General features: G+C 41.3%; 2 protein-coding genes across 2 annotated transcripts in view; one reads left to right on the plus strand and one right to left on the minus strand.

Moving 5' to 3' along the window:
• Nucleotides 1-6,195, plus strand: part of LOC123513887 — a 58,005-nt gene extending 51,810 nt beyond the window's left edge. Inside the window, exons 12-13 of the mRNA XM_045271345.1 lie at nt 1,738-1,980; nt 5,659-6,195. The gene's annotated coding sequence lies outside the window, so the exon portion shown is untranslated. The remainder of the gene's footprint in view (nt 1-1,737; nt 1,981-5,658) is intronic.
• Nucleotides 1-26,188, minus strand: LOC123513873 (protein toll-like). The gene is made up of 6 exons (XM_045271305.1): nt 25,902-26,188; nt 6,218-8,207; nt 5,686-5,833; nt 5,158-5,294; nt 1,693-1,959; nt 1-1,417 (listed from the first exon to the last, which is right to left on the minus strand). Exons 2-6 carry the CDS (start codon nt 8,144-8,146, stop codon nt 1,214-1,216), a joined length of 2,685 nt encoding a protein of 894 aa, XP_045127240.1. The 5' UTR covers nt 8,147-8,207; nt 25,902-26,188; the 3' UTR covers nt 1-1,213.

Here is a 26,188-nt window from a genome sequence, read left to right on the forward strand (position 1 = left end):
TCATTTTAGTTTTTTATTCAGATAAAAATGAGAATCCGTACATTTGTTTGCAGGCTCTTTTTCCTGCTAATCTAATTGTATCACTGTTATCATATATACAAACAACTTTACAATTGTAAAATATATAAACTAATATCACAGCCTGTAATGTGTAAGAGAATTGGAGACTGTGAAATATATCACTCCTGTGATTTTGCAATACGCACGCAGCCCCCTCCCAAACACACACACACACACACACACGATTAGAATGTGCAGCAGTAACTTGGTCAACGCATGAAAAAAAGCACGTAATGTTGGAACGTGAACGCCTCAACAGAGAGCAGCAACCTTGACGATATCAGGATTGCAATACAAGGAGAGACAATCTAGGAGACAACTGCAGTTTGGAAATTAGACAAGAGTAGCGATATACTATGTATATAATTGCACTTTACATATTGGAATGGAAAAAAAAGTAGATAAGGAAGATCTAACCTACTTGCATTGAATGAAGAGAAACAAGAGGACATGAAAAAAAAAAAAAAAAAACCCTGCTTAGTACATGCAGGGTGTAATCCACACTGTACTTGCCCTTTACTGTCACTGGAGCACTCAATACTGTACTTAGGACAAGACAAGCTATACTGTACTTGTTTTGGCCAACATGGTCAACATTTGAAGAAGCTGATGGCAGCACAGTCTCTGGCCTTAAAACACCATATCCATATTCAGCTCCATCGCCATCACAGTCTCTGGCCTTAAAACACCATATCCATATTCAGCTCCATCACTATCTTAGCATAAAACATCTTAAGAGTATGATAATCATGATTACTGAGCAAAATAGTAAATTCTTATGATAATCATGATTACTGAGCAAAATTCTAATAGAGATGAATCAAATTAGACATTATTGACAACAATATTTACTGACATCAGATGTTTACTATCTGATATTTAAGGGCCTGCTGTCTCATCATATATGAATCATGTGGTTTGTTAATACATGTACCACAGCACCCAAAGTGAGCTTCCACAGCTGACTCTGCTGAACAAAAAGTTGGGAATGCTCACCAGAGAGTGCAAACCCCTTTTTTCAAGAAGCAAACCTGCTCTGACTCAAGTCTGGTTCAATTCCAGACTAACGGTTGGTTGCATCATGAACTTATGAGTGATGAAATTTGGCCAAAATATTTGCATAATTATTTATCACTTGTCAAAAGCAGTTTTCTCAACACATGCTCTGCTTTGGGGGTGATTTACTAAGTTCTAGTTTATTATCGATATTCTTGTTACGTTTTTTCTGCACAAGATCTGGTGGATGGGGCATGATGTACCTAAGTTTATCCCAAAACTTGCTATCACCCCAGCGCACATAAGTCTTTGTGGTGATGTACAACTTCAACTTTTCATCCAGCTCAGACTCTGCTGGGATCTGAAAAGAGAGTAGCAAATTCTGGAATTTGTATGACCAAGTTGCTATTTTAAATATACTGAAAACATTAATTACACCAGCTGGAGGATAAAACAAGTAAACCCATTTTGTATATCAGTGTAACTATATCTATCAAGTGAGAAATTACTTGACTAAATATTGAATCACTTAGTAAATTTAGATATTTTCATTAAATCATCATACTACCTACATTGAAAGTACTAACTACAACTACATGAAAATACTATTCTTTCACTTTGTTAAAAAACACACACCTTGCCATAGACAATGATGATGAGCCTATTGGTGCGGTCCTGCAGGGCCTGGGAGTGAGCTGCACGGAACTCCAGTTGCCCCCAAACACTCTCAATAAAGCTTGATGAAAGGACCACAATGGTGCGCCGGCTTGCCTCCACACTTTGCATGATCTGGTTCTGGATGTACTCCCCGGGCACCCAGTCCCGGTAGTGGAGGCACACACGGTACTTAGGCTCCCCGCACTCCAGGCCAGGCACCAGCTCCTTCATCACAAACTCTTCATCCTTAAATGAAAAAAAAGTAAGGTGAGTGTGGTAGTGATAGGATGGATTTCTTGCATACACGCACATACTTATGCATGCACCAACCCATAAATGCACCCACCTATCCATCAACATGTGCAACCAAACATGCCCCCCACACACACACACACACACACTTCACAAGCACACACAAAATCCCCCCGCAAATACACTCCCTACATGCATGCACACGCGCACACGGCCCGGTAGCTCAGTGGTTAGAGCGCTGGCTTCACAAGCCAGATGACCGGGGTTCGATTCTCTGGCCGGGTGGAGATATTTGGGTGTGTCTCCTTTCACGTGTAGCCCCTGTTCACCTAGCAGTGAGTAGGTACGGGATGTAAATCGAGGAGTTGTGACCTTGTTGTCCCAGTGTGTGGTGTGTGCCTGGTCTCAGGCCTATCCGAAAATTGGAAACAATGAGCTCTGAGCTCGTTCCGTAGGATATAACGTCTGGCTGTCTCGTCAGACTGCAGCAGATCAAACAGTGAATTACACACACACCGCGTAGTGTAGTAGTGGTTAGCACACTGGACTCACAATCGAGAGGGCCAGGTTCGAGTCTCGGTAAGCGGCGAGGCAAATGGGCAAGCCTCTTAATGTGTGGCCCCTGTTCACCTAGCAGTAAATAGGTACAGGATGTAACTCAAGGGGTTGTGGCCTCGCTTTCCCGGTGTGTGTTGTGTGTTGATGTGGTCTCAGTCCTACCCGAAGATCGGTCTATGGGCTCTGAGCTCGCTCCGTAATGGGAAGACTGGCTGGGTGACCAGCAGGCGACCGAGGAGGTGACACACACACACACACACACACACACACACACACACACACACACACACACACACACACACACACACACACACACCGGTTAGGCGCTGGCTTCACAAGCCAGAGGACCGGGTTCGATTCCCGGCTGGGTGGAGATATTTGGGTGTGTCTCCTTTCACGTGTAGCCCCTGTTCACCTAGCAGTGAGTAGGTACGGGATGTAAATCGAGGAGTTGTGACCTTGTTGTCCCGGTGTGTGGTGTGTGCCTGGTCTCAGGCCTATCCGAAGATCGGAAATAATGAGTTCTGAGCTCGTTCCGTAGGGTAACGTCTGGCTGTTTCATCAGAGACTGCAGCAGATCAAACAGTGAAACACACACACACACACACACACACACACACACACACACACACACACACACTCAGGCAGTGTCAGGCAGTTCAGTTTTCCACATAGGACAGTAGACATCCGGAATGGACTAAGTGAAGAAATTGTAACAGCAGAAAGTGTGCACAAATTTAAGGAGAAGTTAAGACAAATGTAGATATGGAGACGGGTCACTATGAGCCCTGCTCGAACCCAGTAACAGACAACTAGGTAAACACACACACAGTGTCCTGTCCTTTCACCAACTGTCTTTCTATTATTCATTAATGATCTTAACCAAACTTCTTGCCCTATCCATTCCTACACTGACCAAACTTCTTGCCCTATCCATTTCTACACTGATGATACCATCCTACAATTTTCCACATCTTTTCAAAGATGACCAATCCTTCAGGAAATCAACAGATCATGCAGGGACTCCACATTACGCCTGCCTTCTGATCCTTCTTTCTAAAATTTCTGATTGGGGCAGAGAAAACTTATCAAAGTGTTCAATGCTTCAAAAACTAAATTCCTCCATCTATCAACTCAACACAACCTTCCAGACAACTATTCCCTCTTCTTCAATGATACGCCACGCAGCTGTCTTCATCTTCTACTCCGAATATCCTTGGTCTGTCCTCTACTCATAATCTAAACTGGAAACTTAACATCTCATCTCTTGCTAAAACAGCTTCTATGAAGTTAGCCATTTTGAGGAGTCTCCACCAGTTTTTCTTGCCTCTCCAACTGCTAACTCTGTACAAGGGCTTTATCCTTCCTTGTATGGAGCACTCTTCACATGTTTGGGAGGAATTCCACTTACACAGTTTTATTTAGTTAGGATGGAATCAAAAGCTTTTCGTCTCAACTCCCCTCCTCTAACTAACTGTCTTCAGCCTCTTTCTCACCACTTTAATATTGCATCTCTTGTTATCTTTTATTGCTACTTTCAAGCTAATTGCTCTTTTGATCTTGCTAACTACATGTCTCCTCACCTCCTGCAGCCTCACTGCACAAGGCTCTTCTTCTTCCTATTCTGTCCAACTCTCAAATACAATAGTTAACCAGTACTCTCAATCATTCTCTGGTAAACTCTGGAACTCCTACCTGCTTCTGTATTTCTATCTTCTTATGACTTGACTTCTTTTACGAGGCAGGCTTCAAGACATTTGTCTCTGACTTTTCTTTAAGGGAATTGGCAATCCAGTGGGCCTTTTTATTTTTATTTTTTGTTGCCCTTGGTCACTTTCCCTTCTTACATGAAAAAGAAAGTCAAGACTTGGCCAGTGTCCACAGATGCAGAGGTGAGAAGTGTCCTTCACCTCTGCTCCTATAACTATTGATTGGCTAGAGCCCCACTCCACCCACTATCAGGAAAAGGCATTGATTGGCTAGAGCCCCACTCCACCAGCTAATCAGGAAAAGGCATTTCAACAAGTAGTGGAGGCAATGAAGCGGTCCCTGGTGGAAGTTCTTGTCCACAGTGATCAGCATGAGGATCTGGTCCCTGTGATACTTTGAAGGATGAGAACTGCTGAGTTGTAGTGATCTTACATCCTTACTGAGGACTGCTGTGGGAGGTGTTAAGAGCATGTTGGGTCAGCTGTGCTGAGTGTACTGGATTGCCCTGTGGCAAGGAATGCAGGACTGATGCTGCCCCTGCCGTGTGTGTGATGCAAATCAGGTGCTTGTGCTTCCCATATGGGTGTACCAAGCTGGGCCCACCCATGGAGTGACCAAACATCTGTTGGCATTTCTCTTTCAATGAACTTCCCTTGCCTTGCTAAGCAAACTATGTTACTTACATGGTGGTTCCCAAACAAGGGGGTGCAATTCTCCAGAGGGCCATGAGGAGGATAAAAGGGAGGCATGACGTCATCTGCTCAAAAATCATTGGAAACCACTACTCGAGCTGCTTTCTAATCATATAGTATAATACTACTTACAACCATGACTAACAAGGTAGAACTGATCATTCAAAACAAGCATGGTACATGCTGTGCAGAACAAAATAATCTCTTACGTTAGAAAAGACTTGTGACTAACCATGTGAGAGTAACTGATGAATGCATCATACTTCTTGTCTGCATCCAGTTCATCTTCAGTGATGGCACAGAGACACATGTGGTGGGCATACAACCAAACCTTTATGCCTTGCTTGTACTTGTAGAAGCTCACAGTCCCTGTTGAAAAAATTTAATCTTACCTATTCTGCTAATACAGTCTATGATGACAATGCACAATAGACCAGAAAGTAAGAGCAGCTAAATAAGGCACAACACAAAATCTTTTAAGAACTGAAATCTTCCTACATCACAAGAGTAGCACAGATAGTGTCTTTGAACCAACAGCAATTGACTGCATCATCTCCAGTACTAATTCATCACATTCTGACTGCACAAACAAAGTGTTCCTTCCAGAGACCTATGTTTTTTATTAACTCATCATATTTTCTTATCAGATTTTGCACAATACTGTACAATGAATGAAAATTTAATTAGTAATGGTTAGTGAAATGGTGATAAGCAGCTTTCTTTTATCTTTCAGTCAGAGGTGCACTGGGTATGCACACACCAAGAATACTGAAGATGGTGAGAAGGATGAGGATGACCACTATGGTGACAATGACCATTGGCTGCATGAAGAACGGGCAAAGGTCATGTTCGCTCAGGTCCATCACCAGCTCTCCGCTCTCACACTGCAGTTCCGTGAAGTCATTCACCTTCAAGAAAATCAGTAACATTACAGCTGAGCTATGCTTTATTCCACTTGCAAAGACACTTAATTTCTCATCGAATTTTTAACATCTATTATCTTAAAAAGGCAGTTATTCTGTTAACCAAAATAGTGATAAAACTTTCAACCAAAATAGTGATAAAACTTTCTACTATGTATTTTATTCCCACAATCAGATACGAGAAGAGAAATTTCCAAGCCCCATATTTAGAAATCTAAATGTTTACTAAAGCATCATTGCCAATTGGTAAAAACTGAAGTTGTATATAAAATAATTGTGAGAAACTAGTTTTATTGTAAATGTTTCATACAATACAATGCTGTTCTATTCTCATGGAACAAATCAAACAAGATATTTCTACAACATTACCTTACGAGATGGGACGTGGAGGAATTGAAACAGATCTAGCATGTCACAGCTGCAGTGCCATGGGTTACTTCCCAGCTTGAGGCTCATGTCAGTTGCATTTAGATAGTCGAGGATGGCTGGTGACAAGTTAGTGAGATTATTACCTCGCACATCCAGGGCCTTCAAGTTGGGTGGAAGATGAGACGTATTGATGCTGGATAGTTTGTTATATGGCACTACAAGGTTGAGCAAATTGGTATAGATCTGCAAGCCAGCGAGGCTTGTAAGTCTGTTGTTTGCCAGGATCAGAGTGTAGTTAGGTTTATTGTTATTGTACTTGGAAAGATTAAGGAACTCTATTGACTTGGAAAGATTGAGGAACCCTATTGACTTAAGGTTCTGATAGGAGCAATCAATGACTATCCTCCCATCAAAGAGTCTAAAATCATAGGAACAAACATCATCAGCAGTTAACCGACATGTGATGGTTTCTGTCTGCATCTCCATCAAGTTCACAAGCTCACCACTGGGCAATTGACAGAATGCTTCTTCAATGTCTTTTACAGTGATTTCCATTGTATTGTTTACTCTCACAAATGGCAAACCTTGCAACATCCTCAGGAAGCCATAAGTGCGGCAATGACACAATAATGGGTTTCCTTCCAAGGCTAGGGTCATTGTTTTCTTTTTATGCAATGAAAAACTAAAAGTAAAATCAACAGTCTCTATATTATTAAACTTGAAATCTAATTCCACCACATTTGATTGAAAGATAAGGGAAGTATAATTTAAAACCTCAAATGAATTCCATGAGAAGTCAACTCTCACGAGGTCCACATAGACATTATTCAAACTGTCTGGTATTATACTTATATTATTATTATTCAAGAAGAGATACTGCAGCTTAGTTTGGTTATGCAGTGCAAAGTTACTCATGCTGCGTATGCTGATATTATTGTAACCGAGGTCCAAGTATCTTAGTGAAGACATGCGTGGGAAGGCATTTCTGATGCCACGATGGGTCAGAAAGTTGTTGTTGAGCCAAAGTTTTTGCAGATCCAGACATTCTTTCAGTGTACCCCAAGGCAATGTCTTCAGTCTGTTGTGGCCTAAGTTGAGCACCTTCAGTTTCTGCAGATTTGTGAAAGTTCCAGTATGTATCTCTGATATAAGATTTTCACTCATATCTATGTATTCCATTATATGGTTTTCAGAAAACACATCACCAGATAATTTTTCCAATTTGTTCTTGCTAACATTCAAGGTAGTAAGAAATTTCAAGTCCTTGAACAGACTGTCCTGGAGGGTTCTGATTTGATTGTTATGGAGTTGAATAGTACGAATACTGGGAGTGCCAGAGAAAAGCTTATCTGGAAGCTCTTCTAGCATGTTATGTTGCAGCATTACTATCTGAAGCTTTGTCATGTTATGGAAAAGGTCTGCACCAAGTTGATTCATTGTGCTATCAGAAATTTCTATAGCCTCCAGCATAAGTGTGCTTCTAAATACATCACTTGCTACAGAATGTATGCCCGTCACCTGCAACATCTTTAAATCATTCAGTTCTTCCAGATGCTGCTGCAACAATGTGCCATTCTTGCTCACATTCAAAAAAGCCAAGGACCTAACACTTTCTGGATTCACACCAATTTTGTAAAGGACTTCCTTATATGAAACATTAGGAAGAGCACATCCAAGAAATTCTGCATGAGTAACTGAAGAGAAGTCACAACCTTCCATAAGTGAGTAGTCAGCCTCTGTGGAGTGCAAACACTGCAAGCGAATCTTTCCCTTCAAGGACACATCCACAGAAAATTTTACTTTTTGGTCTGCTGTACTGGAACAAGTCATAGAATTCTGAACAGTCTCTTCACACATCCCACAACCCATTGCCTCAACAGCAATCCACATCCACGCCAGGACTGTGAAATAGAATATCTGCTGCAACATGGTGGCCACAAAGATATGCTGTCTTCAGTTTAGTCGCCTCAGTACTTGCATCATCCAAGACCTGCAAAAATTATGACATATTAGTAAATATGACTAGTTTGGATTCTGTCCATCACACGTGAAAAATCCCAACACTGTTAGTCATGGAAATTACCGTATTTGACGGCACATGAGACGCACTCTTTTTCCAAAAATTTTGGCTCAGAAAATCACCCTGCGTCTTATATGCGAAGTTAAGACCTCCCATGGGCTTCCAAGACATAGCTTATGATCAGTGCTTCTACCTAACCTAAACTCCACGCATCATTATTTTATTGCTTGTATTATTATTATTAACAGTATTATTGCCGTTACTTTAAAAACAAATTATCATGTTATGACAGTCTTTAAAAACAAATTATCGTAAAAATGAAAGCAATCTATCGTAATCCATGAGGCCGTGAATCTTGTTTATAAGCATCAGCTGATTGGAAGAACCCAACTCTACATGCCATCTATTGGCAAGAAACAAAACTACAGAATATAATCCATCTAATTCATGTCTATTCCATCCAGATTTTTGTTCCTCTATTTTATGTCTATTCTATTACATCTATTACCAATCTATTCAATGCTTATTACATTTACCGTATATAATGTTAGTGACCATTGGGGATTTGGTATCACTGCTGGTAAGGGTGTGAATTGTTTTGATTTTTTTTTGTAACATTGGAACACCCTCCCCATCATCATGGAAGTAGCTAGGAAAAGACTGAGCTACACAATTTCTTACAAATTAAGAGTTGTAGAATATGCCAAGGAGAATGGGAATAGAGCAGCAGCAAGGGCTTTTGGGACACCACCTACGGAAAAAATTATACGTGTCTGGCGACAGCAAGAACAACAACTGAAGAGTGCAAAGAAAGGTAACCATAACCTTCATTGTCCAGCCACACATTGGCCAGAACTAGAGGTTGACATAAAGACAGCACATTACAGGCATGCTTTGCATGCCTGTAATGTGCTGTGAGACTGCTATCAAGAATATATGCTTAAATACACTCAAAACTTTTTTTCCTGAATCTGACCTGCTAAAATGGGGGTGCATCTTATATGCCAGTGCATCCTATATGCCGTCAAATACGGTAAGAAAATCTTATAGATTACATGAATTTGATAACCACAGGCAATACAAGTCTGGCTATGCAAGATCTGCATGATGTAAAAAAGCAATAAGATATCTGTTATGAGCACTTGTGCAAGTAGAATGAATTGTGAAGTAGTGAAATGGCAAAAAAAGTGAGATGGTAGAACCATATTCAGAGGATGGAAAGCAAGGTTCATAACCAAAATGTGAACATGAAGAAAGCTGAAAGTGCTAATAGCAGGGATAAGGTCAAGGAGTGTGAAAAAGTGCTATTAGAGGCCAAGTTCTTGACAAAGAGCAGAACATTTGGGGAACTCTTGAGAACATGAGCTTCTGTCTGTGGCACCATAAGCAGAGCCACTCATATGCATACACTTAGAAACAAATAAATGACACTTTAGAAATAAATAAAATAATAATCTCATCAAAAAGCTGATGAAAATACACTCCATGCAATCCTTATAAATAATACATTCTTCCTGTTTGTTTCCCCACTCCTGTGATTAAAAAAAAAGATAAAAGTGTATAATATGACTGGACAAGGAAACAATGCAAAGCAGAACTGGTCACGATCCACAAGATGCAAGTTCACTGTTCAACCATGTCATAAGGGGATGGCTATTTAAGCCCTAAATAGATTTGTAGATGAACAGCTGACTTGCCTGTCAATGCTATATGGAGAGAAGAAGGAAAAAAAACAACCCTTCATTTAATCCCTAGGATATCATGGGATATCTCGAGATATTGTCATGCACAAATTATTTATCTCCTGCATAAACATGGTTAATGCATTTCAAGTTTGTCTTCTTGTGCAACCAATAGTGTCAAATTCCTCCAACATGCGTCTCCCCTCACCATGCTGCTCCACGCCACACTGCAGCCACATTACCTCACCAATCCCCATCATCTGTGTAAGTTGTAACTTCTGACCAGAGAGAGAGAGAGAGAGAGAGAGAGAGAGAGAGAGAGAGAGAGAGAGAGAGAGAGAGAGAGAGAGAATGGGGGGGTGAAGAAGGTATGAGAAACATAGGGGTGGAGAGGAGCGACAGCGAAGAGAAGTGGACGGGATGTGGAAGGCAGGAAGTATGATACACATAAGAGGAAGTTTAGCTTCAGCCAATGCCAATGACAGCTATACCACGAAAAAAGGCATATCACTTTAGTTAGGATTATGGGTAGGAAATCTGTTTCATCAAGTAGGGAGCCGACTGTTTCATGGAAGAGTAAAAACTTCGGTAATACAAAAGCATTTATTTTCCCCTAATGAAAGTTTGAGTCAAAATGTATAGAATGCATAAACACTGGATAGCCAATCTACCACCACATCATATTTTCACATCCTACAAACACTCCTCCTTAACTCAATAATGCTTATATTTGTGCAGAGTTGGGCCTTCCCATACTCCCCGTCTCGTACGAAGGATCATGTTTCGCATCGCTCATTTGCCTAGGAGTCTGCCGCCTTCCTTCCCCGGGGAAACCCACCTTGCCTCCCCTCTGGCACAGGAGGAGCGAGGAATGTCATTAGCACCACATAATCATATACATTACTTATTGCAGGATCGTCAGTCACTATAATTTTAGTAGGTACTGAAGTGTGTGGAACCCTCCATCAAAGAATGCAACGATGAGACTTGACAAATATGTAACATTTCATTAGCAATCTACATATTTACAGGAAAGTGTAAAAAAAACATCGCATTAAATTTCTGTTCCCAACTACCTCACAGCGGACAGCAGGATAGGGAAGTCCCGTGAATCTACCCTAATACATAGTGTGACAAGAGAGTATACCCGAGACATCCATTAGCTTTAATTAATTATTTTTTCTTTTTATTCTCTCTTCCCATTTGAAAAAACACCTTCGCTGACCTCGAAGTCACTCAGCATACAAAACAAAACCCTTCTCCGCCAAGCATTTCCGGAGTGCGCTGGCCCGTGTTTGATTGCTACAGGTGAAAGTTACTACGCGGCGCCTCGTGTTGCAGTGCTGCGGGAGAGTGAATGCCAGGGGTCGCCTAGTGCAGATAGCGCGGTGTGTGTGTGTGTGTGTGTGTGTGTGTGTGTGTGTGTGTGTGTGTGTGTGTGTGTGTGTGTGTGTGTGTAATTCACCACGGCCGTCTGCTGGTCACCCAGCCAGTCTTCCCCATTACGGAGCGAGCTGAGCTCAGACCGATCTTCGGGTACGACAGAGACCACAACACACTCCACACACCGGGAGAGCGAGGCCTCGAGTTACATCCCGTACCTATTTACTGCTAGGTGAACAGGGGCTATACATATTAAGAGGCTTGCCCATTTGTCTCACCGCCCCCGGGACTCGAACCTAGGCCCATTCGATTGTAAGTCGAGCGTGCTAACCACTACACTACGCGGTGTGTGTGTAATTCACCACCACGGTCGCCTGCTGGTCACCCAGCCAGTCTTTCCCATTACGGAGCGAGCTCAGAGCTCATAGACCGATCTTCGGGTAGGACTGAGACCACAACACACACCAGGAAAGCGAGACCACAACCCCTCGAGTTACATCCCGTACCTATTTACTGCTAGGTGAACAGGGGCTACACATTAAGAGGCTTGCCCATTTGCCTCGCCGCGCCGGGACTCGAACCCGGTGCTCTCGATTGTGAGTCAAGCGTGCAAACCACTACACTACGCGGTGTGTGTGTGTGTGTGTGTGTGTGTGTGTGTGTGTGTGTGTGTGTGTGTGTGTGTGTGTGTAATTCACCTCCTCGGTCGCCTGCTGGTCACCCAGCCAATCTTCCCCATTACGGAGCGAGCTCAAAGCTCATAGATCGATCTTCGGGTAGGACTGAGACCACATAACACACTCCACACAACGGGAAAGCGAGGCCACAACCCCTCGAGTTACATCCCGTACCTATTTACTGCTAGGTGAACAGGGGCCACACATTAAGAGACTTGCCCATTTGCCTCGCCGCTTACCGATTCGAACCCGGCCCTCTCGATAGTGAGTCGAGCGTGCTAAGTTGCTAACCACTACACTACGCGGTGTGTGTGTGTGTGTGTGTGTGTGTGTGTGTGTGTGTGTGTGTGTGTGTGTGTGTGTGTGTGTGTGTGTGATTTTTCAGTTGCCAAGAACCGTGAAATATTAAATCAAACAAAGGATGATCGTCGCATTAATACCACATCGTGGAAATATTCACACTATTAAGTGTTACGGAGACCAGGACATAATTTATAATTTAGTCACGTTGTCGTCCCTCCTCCCTCCCTCTCCGCTAAAAATGATAAATAGTAGAAGATCCAGAACACATCAGATACAGCAGTGTAACATCCAGCCAGTAACAATAATAGGGAGATACTCGTATTATAGAAAATTAATAGCATTATAAATATATAAACATCAAAGCTACGTAAGCACTATGAAATTAAAGTCCTGTGAAGCATTCCAAGTAAATTAAGTTCCTTGTACTAAATCATACTTTTTACAACATTGCCCACTTGCTGCTCAATTAACTTAAACCATTTTATCCTTGAACTCGTTACTTTCCCTCCTAGAGTGAATACTTTCTTCCTTTCTCCTGTCTGTCACATTTACGACACATCACCACTAACACTCACATGATGCAGGCATTAGGTAAAAGCCATTAAGCCAGGAAAGGCTGACACACCGATTCCATTACATTGCCAATGTCGTTAAAGAATTATCATTTTTCGGTATCTAGCTAAAATCCAATTGCCCATCCAACACACTTCTATCTTACTTTACTACAATGGTTCCCAAACTTTTCCTGAGCGAGTACCACTTGAAGGTCCCGTACAGTCCTCACGTATCACCTAGTTCCAGAAAAATTAAGTTCCAGCAAACATCAATTTATTCACAAGTAGAACACACAAATGAACTAACAATAAGGAGAACACCAGATGTGGTGGATACTGGAACTAAAACCAACGAACTTTAACTTTTACAACTCAATTTAATAGGAGGGATGAATCTGTTTCTTCACCAGCTGATCGATGCCTTTTATCTTGTGTCAGGCAATTATCATTTTTCTAAGAAATGAATAAATTTCATTTAACTATTAATCGTATATCATCCCGAAAATGCTCATGTACCAACTGGAAGGCATTCGTGTATACCATTATAGTGATACGCGTATCCCAGGTTGGGAACCACTGCTCTACTACGACAAACTAACGGGTGATCTGATGAAATATGCTAACTACCTGTACAATTGAATGGGTCAACGCACCACACCATCAGGGTCATTATGTGGTGGCTGTGAAAGGAGGAAAGGGAACACAACCTCAACAGGCCCTGTGTTGTCTGCAAAGGTGCAGTGACTGACTCAAGGCCGCCATAACAATGCGCAGGTTCCGAAATAACAATGGGGGTCTTTGTACGCAATGTTATTAACTGAAGAATTCTGGAACTATTACTTCAGTAGCGGGTGAGCGTTGTTATTTCAGGCATACTATTATACGTGCACAGGATCGTATCATTGAAACTGAAACGATCTTCTCTATTTTTTTCCTTATCGCACAAATTAGTGATACTTTATTGCATATTGTGGTTTCATAACAACATCACGGCTCATGGAGTATTTTGCTACAAACGTAAAATAATTCGATTGCAGTGTGGTCCTTATGATCGACAGGTTACTTATAACACTCTTATAAATGGAAAGACAACGTGAGATAACCAAGAAAGCATTTACGGCAATGATAGAAGATGACGACTTCCAATGAAAAGGACGGATAGAGTTGCTGGAGTGTGAAAGGAGAATGAGTCAATGAGATGATAATAGCATACGAGTAAGGAACACAAGGACAGACACGGAAAAACCTACAAATAGCTAAGAGAGAGAGAGAGAGAGAGAGAGAGAGAGAGAGAGAGAGAGAGAGAGAGAGAGAGAGGGGACAACCTGACATGTTAGATTGATCCTTTATTCAACTAAAAACATCTTTACGAAGGTTACATGTAGCCTACGTGTTTTGCGATGTATTATTTGCTTAAGTGATATCTATAAAAAGAAAAAAAAAATCAAGGGCCGCTGAGGTGATCAATCGGGCTCTCATGTGTGTGTGTGTGTGTGTGTGTGTGTGTGTGTGTGTGTGTGTGTGTGTGTGTGTGTGTGTGTGTGTGTTTTCCCTCCTTTAAGGAAACCGAATACTCATAAGCTATCCTTGAAAGCCCCATTAGCTTCCACTATTTTTTTCTAAACATGAGTGCAATAAGACACGGGAAGTTTACGAATAATGAGTTCCAATTCATAAATGTATGATACGCGCCAAGTACACCTCTCTTACTCACTGGTGCCGCCCCACACTGCTGCACTGGCTTCCCGTTCACACGCACGACCACCGCCACGCACGCTGTTATCTTCTGCACCAAACTAATCCCCTGCCCCAGTTCCTTGCTCCTCCTTCACTCCCTCATTGTCTGCCTTCCCTGCTTCCCTTCACACCACTTACAGGAGGGGAGTGCAAGGTTGAATTAGCCCATGAAACTTTCTATTAATCTTTTTTTTTTTTCAGCATCGCCGGATTGGAACCCAAGGAATATGAACGGAGAGCTGCAGTGGTGGAAATTGCGACCAGTGGAAAGTGGTGATGCATAACGGAAGAACGTGAAATGATGCTTGCAGTTCACTATTACTACGCAGTCCACGGGAGCCAAGACAGCAAGGCCTTTGTTGTGTGCGCCCGGCAGTCTACACTCAGATGGTATCAGTAAAGGCTTACTCAGTCAACCAAAGCACTATGCAGCTCTGTAATGGGAGGTCTGTTGTGTGTGAAAGCTTCAAATACACCCTCGAATACAACACAAAGAAAAAAGAAGATACAATGAAAGAAGACAACAGCATATTTGTTGGCCCTTACGAGGCTGCGTGTGACGAATTATTATGTAAACAGAGGTGGGTAAAGATTGAAAATTATAATTCTTGCGTCTAACCAATCGATGCATGCACAAGAGGATACAAAGAATAAACCATCAGCAATCTTATGGTTCTTGCGAGTTTACACGTGGTGAATTATCCTAACAGTGGTGGAGGATTCATATGCTTGTTTATGACCCTAAGCAATTAATACATGCATTTTCTTACATAGGAGTGGCACCAGCGAAGGGCAACAAAACAGCAGTAAAAGAAACCCACAGAAGACCAGACTCGTTAATTAAAGCATATACAAAGAAGTCAAAGCTATCAATACTAAGAGATAATGGATGATACCAGATTCTGAAGCAATATATTCACTTCTTCATCCGCCAGCACCAGTCACAGTATGCGAACGTTTACGCCGACCCAAGACACTCAAAACCCGTGAAGGTTGTTTCTTGTGGTGAATGCTTGTTTGGTGACGAGGCGATGGTGTTGATGCTAATTGACTGTTCATGTTCACTGACCTAATTCTCATTTTTCGTTACATCTCCTTATATACTTATAAGTCTCCATATCTAATTTTGTGTTTTCGTTTTTTTCCCCATTTTGTATTCAGTAACAGGAAAATGATTAACTAAAATAAACACAGTGCACAAAATTTACATTCCTTGCTATTTGGCTCACCTTCCTTGGTCACTAATCACTCTGGGGCATTTATTGATATTCTGCAGCCAACTCCAAACATTAAACGGATTAGAAATTGCAACAACAATAAATATATCATCTCTTTCTTGTACGTGCTTATAAAAAATAAAAGTTCAATGTTGTGAACTGATGCTTGCCGCAGTGTAAGGATTAAGAGCTGCGTTGATCTGTACCATCATTCCCAATTCTAAGTTCAAGCCTAGATAGATAAGAGAGACTGAAAGAAACCAACACACCTACACCCAATATAGGCGACGTGTACATAGCATACATAAACGCACGTCCACCTATCGCTACTATCCATAAAATTATCTGATATTTTCTTAAACCTTTGACTGTAAGGTTTCTCGGACTCCGGTAAGAATACAATTTCGTGAGGCATAATGACTCCAAAAGAATGATGAGATAAATTAACTTTCCTATGTAAACCCAACGACTCACTTTAGTCTTCGTGTGTGTGTGTGTGTGTGTGTGTGTGTGTGTGTGTGTGTGTGTGTGTGTGTGTGTGTGTGTGTGTGTGTTTGCCCTTGGGGAAAGTGAAGGTGTATCAGAATTCTCCAGATTAAAGTGATCAAATAAAAAAATAATGATGCAGTCTGACTTTGAGTCAATATTTAAGTCTTTCTTGGTTCTATATTCTCATCTCAGTGCAGAGCAGAGTTGGCCAAGCGTGAATGACACACAAGGGACTTAATAACATGGTGTTCCTCTGCATTCCCTAACAAGACAAGTAACATGTAGTGATGACATAGAAACGCAAAACGTACGATAGATGTATAAATTGATAGACAAGGACAGACTCACAGATTAATAAACAGCTTAGTAAATGTGTAACTAAATAGGCAATCATGGACGAAATCAAATAAAGACTTATCAAACGAATGAGACAGAGAAACGAAAATCTATACCTACCATGATGGAACTACAATAATATGAAACTTATAAAAATACATTACAAACAGATAAAGATATATAATTACCGAATCAGAGAGAGAGAGAGAGAGAGAGAGAGAGAGAGAGAGAGAGAGAGAGTTAATATTCTATACCATATTCATTACAGTCATTCACTCATTCAAGTAAAGATGAAGATGGAAAGATGAGAAACAAAGAAAGACGATGAAGATGAAGAAATGTGATGACGGGGATGAGAGATGAAATAAACAAAAGGATGTGTGTGTGTGTGTGTGTGTGTGTGTGTGTGTGTGTGGTAATCATGACGATGTTTACCCAACCCTGAACACACCCGGTAGGATTCGGTTACGGGAGAGCAAGGGCATTGGATGGACTTGAGGGTGGGGGGGGGCAGGGAAGGAGCTACAGTATTGCCAGCACGGGGAGGCTTGGAGAGTACACAGGAGCGTGGTGGGTCATGCGGTTACACAATTCTACCAAACCAGCCGTTCTCTCCTGCACTCGCAACACGCAGAGTACATCGACACGAGTTTCTGAAGAAGTGTTAAAATGTTAGTTTTTATTTACTTATTTACTTGTTTATCTATTTATTTATTCGGCGTCGGCTTGCTCTTCATCTTCGTCGTCTTGTTCTTGTTTTTGTTCTTGTTCTTATTCTTCTTCGTCAGTTTTTCTTACACTTACACTTTTTGTTCTTCTTTTCTTTTTCAGCACTATTCTGTTTCGTCTTGTTGTTCTTTATCTTGTTCTTCGGGTTCTCTCTTTTTTTTTCTTCAATGTCTTGTTCTTTCTCCCTTTCTTTCCCAAGAGGTCCTGAAGTCACTGAAGGGACATTTCCCGTAACCCTAAACACCCTTCCAAGTATTCCCCCCTTCCATCTAACGTATATTTTTCCCTCCTAAACATCTTCCTCTTGCAGTATTTCCCCTCATAATATTTATCTCCCAGCGGACATTTTTAAGCCTACCGTCAGTCTCCCTAGCTCACCAAACCTGACCAAGATCATAAACAATCATTTCAGCCAGTATTTCGTTAACATATCTCGGTGCTGTCAAATGTATCCATGGGAAGGTGATGAATGTCTGCAAGGAAGTTCATGTTTAAGTTAAATGTCGAAGAGAATGTCAGAGAGAGAGAGAGAAAATGTCCTGAGGTGAATATGGGTGTTGTCCTTTTAATAAGCAATGCTCAAACTGTCCTATAAATATGTCTTGAAAAAAGATCAACCCGATTCTATTTTTTTTTTTTCAGCCACCAGCCGACCATGAGTAAAACCTGTACCAAAAAAGAACGTTTTAAATAATCACCTTTTCAAATGGCAAGAGTGTTATGTGTTGTTCATGGCTGGAAAAAACGCAATTTCAGATCGGATCCACCTTTACTTTTCAAACATCTTGTAATTCTCACCATGATGAATGAAGTTTTTTCCTACTTCCCCTCACTCCTATTCTATCCACTTTCCTAATGGAAAAGTTAACAAACATGCTCAATACTTCCATCTGTTTTAATGGTAAACTCTGAAACTCTTTTCCTACTTCTGTTCAACCCAAGACTTCAACCGTTTCAAGAGGAAAGTTTCAAGACAACACGCAATCCTGAATTTGCTGTTTTCGTACTCGTAAAAACTGGTTCTTTCCGCTGGCATATTTTTTTTTCCATGTCCTTGGCCAGAAACCCTCAATAAAGTAAATAAATAAATAATTATAAATAATAATAATAATAATAATAATAATAATAATAATAATAATAAATTAAAGGCTGCGTGGACTGCAAAGTCAAAAGTAATCTTCGAGGCTGGAATCACCTTGAACGGAACAGACACAGACGGCAGATCACACCCTTCATCATTAACTCCAGCCCCATAACACTCCCACCAGCCGTTACCCACACCACAAAAGCACGGCAGGGAAATTAATCTGCGTAAACACCATTCCATGTCATCCGGGATAATAATGGCAATTCACTGAACTCTGACAAGGTGGGGAAAAAAAGAAAGACGACGGAAGGAAGTGCATTTGCTGGTACATAATCACAGCATTACTGTTCCGGTGCTTTGCCAGTGAAAGTGAGTGCTGTTAATCTGGCAGTGGGTGGTGAATGACGCAATAGAGTGACGGTGGTGGAGATGCATTATATTATTGATGTCTTTTGTTGTTTATGCATTTCAGTGTTATAATTTCCTTTTAATACTCATTATTTCAGTTTTAAAATCAAGCTGGCCAAAAGCTATTCGACTAAGAAGAAAATATCGTTGATTAGGATGATACAGAGAGAGAGAGAGAGAGAGAGAGAGAGAGAGAGAGAGAGAGAGAGAGAGAGAGAGAGAGAGAGAGAATCCTGTCTTACACATGCTGCACTGACTAAATATACATCTCAGCAGAAATACGAGCACATACACCATACACTGAAAAATATTAATAACCCTCTCTCTCACACACACCAGAGAGAGAGAGAGAGAGAGAGAGAGAGAGAGAGAGAGAGAGAGAGGGAACGGGAGGGACCAATACAAACCGAAACTGTTTTGAAGCCTACGTGACACTCCGCGGCAGTGTTCCTGGAGGGCATGAAATAAACATGTGTGTGTGTGTGTGTGTGTGTGTGTGTGTGTGTGTGTGTGTGTGTGTGTGTGTGTGTGTGTGTGTGTGTGTGTCATGCAGTCCCCTTCCTGGAAGTGTGATGCGGAATACATTCTTGCAAGATACGTGCTGAAACAATAAGTCCTGTCATTCTTACTAAAAATAACTAAGACTAATAATGATATTTTCCCGTCCTTCCTTCCGTGGCAAGCTTCCGTTCAGTCGGGCTCTTGACATTACAAGTACTGTAGCTACCATGATTTCTGAGTGGAGTTGTAACTTTATAACGCCAATTCCTCATCACTCCTTTGGGTTTCCTTTCCTTCGTCCTACTACTTGAAAGTTTAAGTTTCATACATGTTCCGTAACTGCCTTGCTTTCACACACACACACACACACACACACACACACACACACACACACACACAGAGAGAGAGAGAGAGAGAGAGAGAGAGAGAGAGAGAGAGAGAGAGAGAGAGAGAGAGAGAGAGAGAGAGAGAATTATCTTGTGTATGAGGAGCTCTCGCCAGGAGCTACTAATGAGTCAAAATTAAGCTCCACTGAACCCAGGCTCAGTAATGTTAGGTTAAATCAGCATTTCTAATATTTTAACGGATTCCGACCTCAAACCACTCGTACAGTAGTCAAGGCAACTAAGCAGTCCGACAGCCTTAACATGCACCAGGAGAGACTTCCTCCTAAAGTGTGATGTTGATACAAATAAAGTATCCACCATGTTAAAATAATGAACAACTGCAAACGACCTTCAAGTTTATAAAATGAAAATAATGTACACTCGTTATAAAGCGATCTTATGGTATTTTTGTATCCATAGGAAGGAATAATGACACGATCTCAACATACATACAGAATTTGCTATCACGCACTAATGTTCATATCAGCACCTCTTGGGGATGCTAGTACCAGAGGTAAAGAAACACTGTTTTAGTTTGGTTAGGCTGAACGAAGGGGAGTATAGAGGCGGGCAGGGATGGGGCCAATCACTCGTTGCATACCCCGAGGCTAGCCACCTAAATAAATACGTTGACATTCCTCACGCTTATCAGAGCATTGCCACCCATTCACTAGCAGACCGAAACGCCGCACTGCACCAGTGACTAATAATAGTCTGGATTATGCATTCTGATTTACTTAACCATTTCTGTCATGTTATGCTTGCTTCACTATCAGATAAAACCATGTCATCACTATCGCTAATATTCTTTACTATTATCTTCCTAGAAATGTATTCCTGTAACTATTGAGCCCGTCATTTATTACTTCTATTTTTACAAAAGGTTAAAAATTAAACTCGCAAGTGGTTCGGCTTCTCATCTCGACTACCACTAACTATACGAATTCTAAAAGAGGTTTTCTTCATTCTGGGCCATTTCAACAAAGATCCTGCATTAAACAGGTGAAATGCACGTACGAGCCAGATTAATCACCTGTAATATTTCAGAACAAATCTTAAAAGAGCAAAACGTTTTTTCAGAACCATGTCATGGCTGAATCAATAGGGAGGTTTAAAAGAAGATTAGATAAGTTCATGGATGGGGATGATACATGGAATTAGATAAGCTTTAAACATACAGGGACTGCCTCGTATAGGCCTGGTGGCCTCTTGCACCTTCCCTCTTTTCTTATGTTCTTAAAAGCACGAATTTAAGCCATGTCACTTATTAATAGTAAAAATGCTTGATTTCACCAAAAACAAGCACAGTAATAAAATAAGACAATGTTGCTTACTAGGGAAAATGTTAAATCAATATCGACAGGAAGAGACAAGCGTGATTCCGTAAATTTACCTCATTTTCTATTCTTTTTTTCCGTGAAGGAAGGACGTTAATTCCCCGCCACATTGGTCCGTCCGTGAGCCGGTGCGGTACTACACCCGGAAAATGAGCGGCCTGGCATGACCACGCAGGAACAGTCTGGTGCTTCACTCCACTCATCCATGGCCCACCTCGCCATTCTTGGAGCGTTACAAAACATGCCGGACTGCTTTCCGAGACGCTTCAGTACTTTGTCTTGATTATTTTTCAGTCTTTAGTGCAAGTTATTGAGGCTTACTACTATGCTTTTCAACAGCTTTGTTACCTCGATTTTCTCGATTGTCTCGGTAACGAAGTGTTGGATCACTATTATACTTTGCCACAGTATATTTCACACCAAGCGCTAATTTTTCACAGCACAGTGCATTACCAGAAGTGTATGAGTAAGCTGCATACTCTTCACAATTGAGAGAAATTTCCGATATCCGGAGAAGGCATTCGGACAGTCACTAGTACGTCACACCCTAGCCCCACCCACATCTCTCCCCCTGTATGATCCCTCCTCTCTATCACTCGTTATCCCCTTCCTCAACAAACCATCCCCCCAATCTCTCTCTCTCTCTCTCTCTCTCTCTCTCTCTCTCTCTCTCTCTCGGAATTCAATTAATTTCAATTTTGCACTGCCACTGGTGCATCCATTAAGCCACTTGTTTGCCAACATTCTCGTTCGTTATCAACCTTCATGTTATCGTAACCAAGGCTTTATTTCCACATTATTTCACTCTAAATAAATGACAAGTCTACGTTGCTATACCACATTTTTTTATATACTTCAGGAAAACAACGCGCACAGTAGGTTATGAATCCATGAGAGAGAGAGAGAGAGAGAGAGAGAGAGAGAGAGAGAGAGAGAGAGAGAGAGAGAGAGAGAGAGAGATTGGGGGGAGGATTTGTTGGTGAAGGGGATAACAAGTGATAGAGAGGAGGGATCATACAGGGGAGAGGTGGGAGGGGCTAGGATGTGACGTACTAGTGACTGTCCGAATGCCTTCGGATATCGGAAATTTCTCTCAATTGTGAAGAGTATGCAGCTTACTCATACACTTCTGGTAATGCACTGTGCTGTGAAAAATTAGCGCTTGGTGTGAAATATACTGTGGCAAAGTATAACAGTGATCCAACACTTCGTTACCGAGACAATCGAGAAAATCCAACAATTCTGCCCTTCAAACAGACTGAGTGATATTAACGCGATAATAGCTTCCTCAAATACGTTGGGGGCTCATGAAACCTCCAGACTTCGTAACCATCGAGTTGATAATAAATAGATGGGATATTTATGAGAGAGAGAGAGAGAGAGAGAGAGAGAGAGAGAGAGAGAGAGAGAGAGAGAGAGAGAGAAAGACTGCTGTACTATCTTAATCTGACGATTCTTGGCTCGTTATCAAGGTTTGCCTCTGTCCACAATGGTAGCCCATAACACAACGCTCCAGCAGACAATCTTGAGTAGTATGGTTCGACATGCTACATCTCAGTGTCGCATATACTTTTCTTTGCTACACGTTTCATTTTTCGTGTCTTTCGTTTTTTATTATCTATATTTTTTTCTTTCCATCGAGTCTTTCTATCTAAGAACAAGAACAACAACAGCAACAACTACTACTAAATACTATTACTACTAGCCTACTACTTCTACTAGCTACTATCGAAAAAGCACCCCTTACTATTTTTTTTTTTTTTCATCAATCATTCAATCCTGTCGAATAAATCTGGCAGCTTCCTATTACACCCATATATGATTGGGTAACTGGTCAACAACAAAAATAACAACATCGAAAAGTCAAGATCATTACCAAATAACCACGACAATATCTATCACGTCGCTAATTTCTATCCTAATCCTGCCCCTAAATCCATAACATAGCACAACCCAATCACTAAATCACACACACGCAACACTGTCCTCTTCCTTTCACTGCCACCCCTGCCCGGAAGTCAAGTGTTCTTTAGCTATCACTACAAGTCCCATGACCGCCCTACTAACCCCAAGGGCAGACGGATGCGGCCCATGGATTCTCCGCCACTCGTCTTTACATTACCTTCACACGTGTGGGGTGATGAGCGACCATATCCTGTTGAGAGTGAAAGTGTAGGCTGAAAGTGAAGGCACGTTAGCCTGTCACTCGTGGGTGGGAAAGATGGAGAGAAATTGCGCGGTCACTTTTACGTTTACTTCTTACATACTTGGGGCTTAAGCGAATGTATTTTCTATTACTCAATTCGTGGAAATTTGATAGATCGATTTTTAACTATACTAATCAAGAAAAAAACAATCCTTGAATTTAATACAATACGGCGATTTTCATTGTCTTGATTACATGTGGCCCCGATACATCAAGGTCGTGGAACACAGCTTGCCACATGCACTCTTATAGAATGGGCACTGAAAGGAACTATACCATAGTGAGCTGACAGGATAATGCAAGAATAGACACTTACAGACAATGAAAGGACAATTCTGAGAGAGAGAGAGAGAGAGAGAGAGAGAGAGAGAGAGAGAGAGAGAGAGAGAGAGAGAGAGAGAGAGAGAGAGAGAGAGAGATTGACAAATATGGACTAGATTCAATCAACTGAACTCCAATAAAGGGGTTAAGAGTAAAGCAGCGATGCGGGACAGGGAAGTATCAATTGATACAGTCCTCACAGAGGCTAGAAGAATACTCTGTTCAACAGACCGTAACGTAACACTGTGCGACGCGGCCTAAGTAAGAACGTAGAAATACCAGGGAAGCTGCAAGAAACCGTCAGGTCTACCTACAAATGGAGGTTCCTATACCAAATATGCATACCTATTTCTACCCATCATTAGTGTTGCCTAATTTTTCTTATTAAGTTTCCTAAAGACCGAGACTATTCTATTCAACTACCGCCATTTGAGAAATTATTTCATATATATATATATATATATATATATATATATATATATATATATATATATATATATATATATATATGTGTATATATATATATATATATATATATATATATATATATATATATATATATATATATATATATATATAGGTGTGTATATATATATATATATATATATATATATATATATATATATATATATATATATATATATATATATATATATATATATATATAAAAATATATATATATATATATATATATATATATATATATATATATATATATATATATATATATATATATTCTAACCTATGTTGGATGTTACATTTGAACAAAAAAAACTACGCGATATGCTGGCTGGAAATGGCTGCCGAATAAATTAACCAAAAAAGTGCTCACATGATGAATTCCTGTCAAGAGCATGTAACAGGACAAGAGCCAAGTAGCAACTAGGTTGTAACAAATTTCCCACGACTATGTATTATACAGTGTTTCTTCTGACCAATGATATCTTACGGAGAAAGAAGCTTACTTTACAAAAGAAAAAAAAATCAACCCGAACAAGCTGCAGCATTATCACGTGCCATATTAAAAGTAAGCAATTAACCTATATAGCTTGAGAAAGGAGCCACGTTAATAGGAATAATTCTAAACCACTCGGCAGGAAATGCGAGCGGCGCCACTCAAGCGAACAGGGCAGACTTTAATAGGGATCATCATGGTATCCGAAGACAGCATACGTGACAACTATACGCATGTCCAACTCTTAGAGACGCAGTGTTCTCCTAACTCCCTGGGTCTTTGTTGACATTAGTCGTCAAGTTTGTGAAGGTCACGCTTCCTGGAAGACGGCAAGTGATGTGACGTCACGGCAACTCCTACCACATCTCTACTGTAGCCGCTCCTTACCACAAACATCAAAACAAAGACTGACCTCAAACACCATTACATTACAACTCATTCCGGATGTAACGCATCGCTTTCATTATATCCACAAGCGTCTCATACTCAGACCTCACAAGAAAGAAAAGACCAAACAAAAACATTCCACTACTCAAAGTCCGACCCTTGTCTCCAACAGGTTGTCTCGCTTGGCAGGGTCGGTGCAGCCAACTATTTTCACCTGCAGCAGGTTTGCCGTGTGTGTGTGTGTGTGTGTGTTCGTGCGTGCGTGTGCAGGCAATGGACGGTATAAAGTAATGCATAGCTAGACACTCACTCACACACACTCTCTCTCTCTCGTGTGTGTTTCACTGTTTGATCTGCTGCAGTCTCTGACGAGACAGCTAGACGTTACCCTACAGAACGAGCTCAGAGCTCATTATTTCCGATCTTCAGATAGGCCTGAGACTAGGCACACACCACACACCGGGACAACAAGGTCACAACTCCTCGATTTACATCCCGTACCTACTCACTGCTATGTGAACAGGGGCTACACGTGAAAGGAGACACACCCAAATATCTCCACCTGGCCGGGGAATCGAACCCCGGTCCTCTGGCTTGTGAAGCCAGAGCTCTAACCACTGAGCTACCGGGTGTGTGTGTGTGTGTGTGTGTAGAAAACGTGGCAATATAGGTTTCACATAATATATACATTAATATCAAGAAAATTTAACAGGAAGCTGTGTAATGTTAGGTCACAGCATGTAGGTACTTACTACAAATGGAGACTCCCTGAATGTCTACTAGACAAGAATCGCCTCGCTAACAGAATCGTATAAAAAAAAAAAAAAAAAATCTCTTCCTACATATCCTGGGATGGCACTGTTGCACCACTAAGCTTGTCAACATCCTCTCGTCAAAGTCTCTCTTAATCGTGAATACACTGGCACTATACGCGTGTAATGTACTCATGAGGCGAAGGTAAGGACTCACCTCCTGTGAGTGGCCAGGGAACTACTTGGGAAGGAGAGTTGAGCAGAGTAGCAGGGAATCCTCAGTCTTGGACCCACAAGGACACCCTCACTCTATGCCCTTCATTCCAACGCAGTTCTTTCTCCTCCCTCCTTCTCACAGTCCGGTTGTCACACTCATCTAAAAACAAACGATGTCACTTCTGTTTCCCGCAGCACAACACAAAAGTAATAAATGGGAGGTAGTGAGCCAGACACCACCACCTTACACTTTCGTTGCGTTTCGCTGACTGCCCTGCCAGACTCGCT

Source organism: Portunus trituberculatus, chromosome 37, assembly GCF_017591435.1.
Source record: "Portunus trituberculatus isolate SZX2019 chromosome 37, ASM1759143v1, whole genome shotgun sequence".
In the NCBI taxonomy this organism is placed as follows: domain Eukaryota; kingdom Metazoa; phylum Arthropoda; class Malacostraca; order Decapoda; family Portunidae; genus Portunus; species Portunus trituberculatus.